At 43.8% G+C, this 6,113-nt stretch overlaps 1 protein-coding gene across 1 annotated transcript; it reads right to left on the bottom strand.

Annotated features, from left to right (window-relative positions):
• Positions 1–2,336: 2,336 nt before the first annotated feature.
• On the bottom strand, positions 2,337–5,736 carry LOC127777838 (triacylglycerol lipase OBL1-like). Its single transcript, XM_052304456.1, has 4 exons — positions 5,354–5,736; positions 3,699–3,892; positions 3,546–3,579; positions 2,337–3,451 (listed from the first exon to the last, which is right to left on the bottom strand). Exons 1-4 carry the CDS (start codon positions 5,679–5,681, stop codon positions 2,541–2,543), a joined length of 1,467 nt encoding a protein of 488 aa, XP_052160416.1. The 5' UTR covers positions 5,682–5,736; the 3' UTR covers positions 2,337–2,540.
• Between the last annotated feature and the right edge of the window lie 377 nt (positions 5,737–6,113).

The raw sequence follows: 6,113 nt of genomic DNA, 5'->3' as shown, positions 1-6,113 counted from the left end.
GTCGCCTACTTCGGTGCCTTCCGTCCGTGTTGGGCCCAAGGCCTCGATAGAGGAAAGCTTTCCTGCTGCCGCCTAGACTTGGATTAGGTTTCAAATAAAAGCCTCCACACAGATTAATCAATGGAGAAAATGAGCTATATGAGACTGGGATTGTACAAGCGTTTGACTTTCAGTAGCTGGCAATGTAATCCACAAGCAGCAGCATTTGATCATTTGGTGTAATCCACAGGCAGCAGCAGCTCAACGAAATTTTACCATCTATAATTGGTGATTAGGTTTAATAAGTAACTATGCAAACGAATTTTCTCGATGCTATTCCAGCATAGAGATCGGTTTTATACTGTGCTATTAGAAGCGACGTCTTTTGCTGAAAAGTCACGATATTATTCCTTCCCTCCTCATTCTCAAATCAAAAATTATAATATCGTTATATCAGTATGTACGTACATATGAGGCCTCCTTTGTGGCGCTACTTACACTAAAAAAATATTGCATCATATATATGTTATATATAAGTAAAAGTTCACTAACAACACTACATACGTGCAAACAAATGTACTCCCTCGACCGACTTAACCATCTTCTCCTATTTTATACATGTGAAAACTGGACGAGTACGAACTTACATAGGAGGCTTCCTCTGTGGCTCGACTAGGATCTATTCAACTTAGGTCTATAAATATACAAAAAGTTATTGCATCATACATCTATTATAAGTAAAAGTTAATTAACTTTGTACAAATGCTCCTAAATGTTCCAACACTGTCATGTGGTGCTCTAATAAATTATAGAAAATTATAAAAATTCTCAGAAAGTAACAAAATATCATGCAGCCATCGATTTTCCTTTAAATCAGTGCCCATTGACATGTTATTTTAGACCATTACATTAGATCTATTGAAATAGTAATTAATCCTAATATCATGTATATAAACCTCTCCTAATCTCCAATACAAGTACGATAATAAGTACTTTTCTCATAACAACACCACATACGTGACCAACTTAACCATCCTCTCCTATGAGTATTTCCTTGACAGTCCGTTGTCTAGATCATATCAGAAAATAGTAGAATATGGAAGAGAAAACAGAATACCCATGGGTATTAACCACGTATGTGCACACTTACGTATTCCCTCCACCTTCCCACTCTCCCCTCCTCTTCTATTTTCTATTTAACTTCTCCTATTTTCTAACTAGCGCTAACTATATAAAACAATATTAGATAGCTAAATAATCATGACTCTTGACCTAGACCATTACATCTCTAAAACAATTCTTCTAAATAAATGGACCCATTAATTTTAAACATTAGATCTTTAAAAAAATATGTTTTACATAAAACAACCAAAGATCGAAAGAAATTAGCTTCAACTAATTGTTGATATTTTACAGTACCAAGCCATTCATATTTTTTCGCGTAAAATAATTAACCCATATATACTATATGGCCTCAATTAAACCACCAATTACAAAAAAAATCTAGCATATATGGCCTCAATTGCACCACTTCTATAGGCTGTTAACACGCTAGGGAGTCACGCTAAAAGATTAACCAAGATATAGATATCATATTAATCAGTGCCAACACATTTAGTTAAATTTAAAATTATGAACGATCAATTTGAAACCATTATAAATCATGATAAAATCCTCGAGTCATTAAGAAAAATAGTGATATCAAAATTCAAAGAATAATTAGTTCTATATTATCTGAAGATACCAGTCATAGATTTATTCGTCAATGTTCATAGGTGAAACAAGCTAGGCCTCAATTTTTTACTTCCAATCAAGCTTTGAAATATCAAAATAAACTGCATGATATGGGACTGACTAACTATATATATTGAACTTTTTACAAAATCTTTTCATATAGATACAAACAATTTTCAGTCATCATAAAAGATTTTAACATTTAGAAACAAATAGATGCCCGCGCAATTGCGCGGGCTATCTTCCTAGTTAAATATAAAAATAAAAAAAATCCAGGCCGGAGCCCGGAGCTCCACCGGCGGTCGCCGCGCTCTCCGTTCCGATGGTGAGAGACCGCCTCTCCTGACCCCTGCCGCCCACCTATGGAACAAGAATGGTCGGCATCTGCTCCCGCCGCGACCTGCACCACCTCGTGTACAGGGTGTTCGACGCAATGCCCGACCGGAGTACTGGGCCACCCTCTCGTTGTCTCCTCGCGCCGCTGTCGCCGGACGCCGGCCAGATGGTGAGCGCATCGGACTGTGTGCGGCGTCATCAGCAGGTCTACTCCGACGAGATCCCGGACCCGTACGCCGGAACGCCATAGTCATCTTGATCTTTAAAAGGTGCGTAAGCTACGAACGTGACAAACCTATTGCTTCATAGATTTCGAATATACTACACAAATTTTTACATGAATTTCGTAGGATCTCTACAAGAATCAAAGTTTCATCTTTCTATCACAGGAACCGGAAAATAATTCAGTTCCGTTCCCGTGCTCGATTCATTTCCACTGGTGAATTGGTGATCAGTTCATCAGTCGCAGAGCAAGAGAGTGGGCTAACTGTCTAGTCTAGCAGCTTGCGAAGCGAGGCGCCGGCGAGCCTGGTGGCGTTCACGTAGTCCTGCGGCGCGTGCGGCGGCAAGCCGGGGAACACCAGCCCCACCACCCTCGCCGCCCGCATCGCCCACCCTTCCGCGTACTCCCCCCCTGCCACGCGCCCGATGGCGAGCCCTCGCGCCAGCTCCCACGCCGCGTTCGCGTGCTTGGCCAACGCGAACGCCGGCGAGAAGTAGTTCTTGTTCGGCTCCTCCGCCATGGCCCTCGCCCTGTACGCGGCGTCGAAGTAGACGCAGCGGCCGAAGTGCCTGAACAGGAACGCGGCGTCGTCGTAGGGCACCCGGGGCACGACGTCGTTGCAGTACACGAACCGGAGGTGCTTGCCCTCCAGTGCGCTCGCCGCCGCGACCCACTCGCCGAGCGCCGCGTCGCCGACGCGGGGCTGCCCGTAGGTGTACACGCCGTCCAGCCTGCCGAGCGCCGCGGCGTCGGCCTCGCCGCCGTGCAGCGCCAGGACCACCGGGAACAGCGCGGCAAGCGCGCCGCCGAGGCTGTGCCCCGTCACGACGAGCCTGGCGCGCGGGTTGGCGGCGAGGAACGCGCGCAGGCGGGCGCGGATGGCGTAGTAGACGAAGCTCTTCGTCTTCTCGGAGTTCTTGGCCGCGGACGGCGGCGCGATCTCCGCCGGCCAGCTGGGTTTCTTGCCGGCGGCGGCGTTGTTCTGCAGCCCGAGCGCCTTCATGAAGCCGCCATGGACCTTGCCCACACCCGGGATCTCGTACCACGAGATGTCGACGTCGGTGCTCCACTGCTCCATGTCGAACGGCTGCGTGCCGCGGAACGCCACCACGACGAGCTCGGCGTCCTCCGGCTTGTCGGCGAACATGAACGCCTGGGTCGTGTAATCATTCTGGAAATCTGAACCAGGAGCAATTACGAAAACTCATTAGTTTATTCATCAATTATAACTTTGTCATTAGTAGTAATCAAAGTCTGTACTTGGATATCTTACCGTTCCAACAGTTGAAGAACTCTAAGAAGGTCATCTGTAAAATCATGAGCACGAAACGAAATGATAGTTGTTAATTCAAAGACATAATATGTTTTATTTCGTACAGTTTAATTGCAAAAAATTTCAAAAAACATCAATTCAAAGCGTTCGAACCTTCCAATTATTTTCCACGGCGTCCTTTATGACGAGTTCGTTCTCGTAGGCCAATTTCGCTGCCATGATGCAGAGAGCTGCGTGGTAATTGCTATCACCTGGCTTGATCTTCTCGTCCAGATCGATCCTTGTGTCAAGAAGTCCAATGAACGATCTGTAGTTGGGAGAATTTCTGTCCGGCGTTTTCACCTTCCCTGCAATGTAAAATGTAAGTGCTACAGCACTAATATTGTCTGAAAATCACTGTCTTTAATTGCACTATTTGTTTGAAATGTATCTGATCTTTAACTTGACTAGCTATAAGGGTCCTGGTAAATACATTGTACATGTATTTGCAAAGATGTGTTTTTGTAACAACTCTTTTTGAGTTCAATTCTTGTGAAACATGTGGAGTAAATGACAATAATCATAAGGCGTGTATCAAGGACATGATTGTTGCGACCTGTGGGCCCGGAAGGAAGAGATCAAGCTAATGACTATATTCAAGTTAGTTGATTAGAGGATTAAACAACCCTCATAACATGGTATAAGAAATTAGTGTACATTATCCTTGTTTTGGATAGGAATTAAGATTGGTTGAGCTGAACTCTTCACATGACTAACTACCAGCAATGCATATAAATAATAATGAGTTCTGACAATAAACAAGTTAGATAGTATCTTCCAAGCCTGCAAGCCAGCTATGTGTGAGCTTAGCTACTCCCTCTGTCTAAAAAAAAGACAAACCCTGGTTTCCGTATCCAATGTTTGACCGTCCGTCTTATTTAAAAAAATTATGAAAAAAAATTAAAAAGACAAGTCACGCATAAAATATTAATCATGTTTTATCATCTAACAACAATGAAAATACAAATTATAAAAAAATTTCATATAAGACGGACAATCAAAGTTGGACACGGAAACCTATGATTTGTCTTTTTTTTGGAACAGAGGGAGTAGACCTAATGGAATTGTTGTTTATATGACCTCTGCGTCAACATAATAATTAGCATAGATAATAAATAATCGTATACTGCTGTACTGATCAACAAAACCCAATTTACTAGAGCTAAAGAGGGGCTGCTAATCTTATAGCACGACATATTTTTTTAATAAAAAAGATATTGATCACTTAATGATATTCCAAAGATATAAACTATAACATCCTCCCCTTCTTATTCAAATTAACTGTATGCTGGTGCTTAGTGCTTGCTCAAGCTCAATGCATGGGCAACGCATATTCGTTTTTAAAATTACTGAAAACGTGTCTTTCCCTGAACTAAATCAAACTGCATGCATGTCAGAGATTATTGTCCATGTTTTTAAGTAAAAAACGTTGTGCATTGGTCTGAACTCTCCATAATTATCAATACTTCATAATAATAAGAGAACAACAAATCAATTAAACGTCCATCCAAATTATTCCCGTTGGCATTTGCATCAAATCAAATTTTCCTAACTAGCAACTCAACAAAGCACATATATACTTCCCCCAAGAAACTAGCTTTTAAGCTGGAGTGCTGGGCAACACATGCAATGGATGAACTTTTTTTTTGGGTGTTTAAATATCACCTTCCAAAACAACAATTAGTTAACTAGCATAAAAAAGCGAGATCATTGTACATATATATACATAAAATTAAACTTAAATGCAGGTCTAATAAAATCAGACATACCATGCAGAGCATTTCTGATGAGGCCGAGGACGTTGCCATTCTCGCTGACGAAGTTCATCCAGTACTCGACGGCGCGGCCGACCTTGGCCATGACCCCCTTGGACGACCGGAGCAGCATCTGCGCGAGGAGGGAGACGGCGATGATCCACCGGTGCCACGGCGGCGCCACCTCGGCGCCGGGGCGGCCGCATCGCACGGCCTTGTTCTCGCCGACCTTGCAGGAGAGCAGCAGGTCGGCGAGGCTGCGCGCGCCGCCGTTCTCCGGCTGCAGCACCATGAATTCGTCGCCCAAGGTGACATCTCGCCGCCGGCAGTCGTCGTCGTCCATGCCGCCGGCGATTGATCCGCCGGTGGTCGCCGTCGTCGACGATGTGCACGAGATCGAGCTTATGATCGAACAAGCAAATTGATGAATAGCACAAGGAGGAGCCCTATTATATACTGTAGGAGGGTAGTGGCTTAGGGTTGGTGAATTAAAAAAGAATGGCCGTGTGGACATGGTATTAGTAAACGGCAATAATGAACGAGTCGTCGTGAGTTAATTAATCGTGGATAGTTTAGTGGTGGTGCTAATTTGTGTATTAGCGTTTGGTAACCAGCGATTATAATTGATTAGCTACACCTTCCTGCACGGCGGGCCGATCGAATTAATCCGTGTTCTTGCACGCAAAGGAAGGAGAGTCCGAATCTTCTCTCGTTGCTTTGCTCTTGGATGCCTTTCAATTCAGCTTCTCATAGGTAGCAATCTGAAAGGCGTCGA

The sequence above is a fragment of the Oryza glaberrima genome, chromosome 6, assembly GCF_000147395.1.
Source record: "Oryza glaberrima chromosome 6, OglaRS2, whole genome shotgun sequence".
NCBI lineage: Eukaryota > Viridiplantae > Streptophyta > Magnoliopsida > Poales > Poaceae > Oryza > Oryza glaberrima.
This window is presented reverse-complemented; position numbering and strand designations above follow the sequence as displayed.

Bases quoted from the DNA above. Each gene is read 5' to 3' on its own strand.
- LOC127777838 (XM_052304456.1), bottom strand. From the start codon at position 5,681: ATGGACGACGACGACTGCCGGCGGCGAGATGTCACCTTGGGCGACGAA. The intron at 3,893-5,353 runs GTATGTCTGATT...TTTACATTGCAG, and splicing joins CATCAGAAATGCTCTGCATG to GGAAGGTGAAAACGCCGGAC. The intron at 3,452-3,545 runs GTAAGATATCCA...CTCCTGGTTCAG, and splicing joins GTTCTTCAACTGTTGGAACG to ATTTCCAGAATGATTACACG.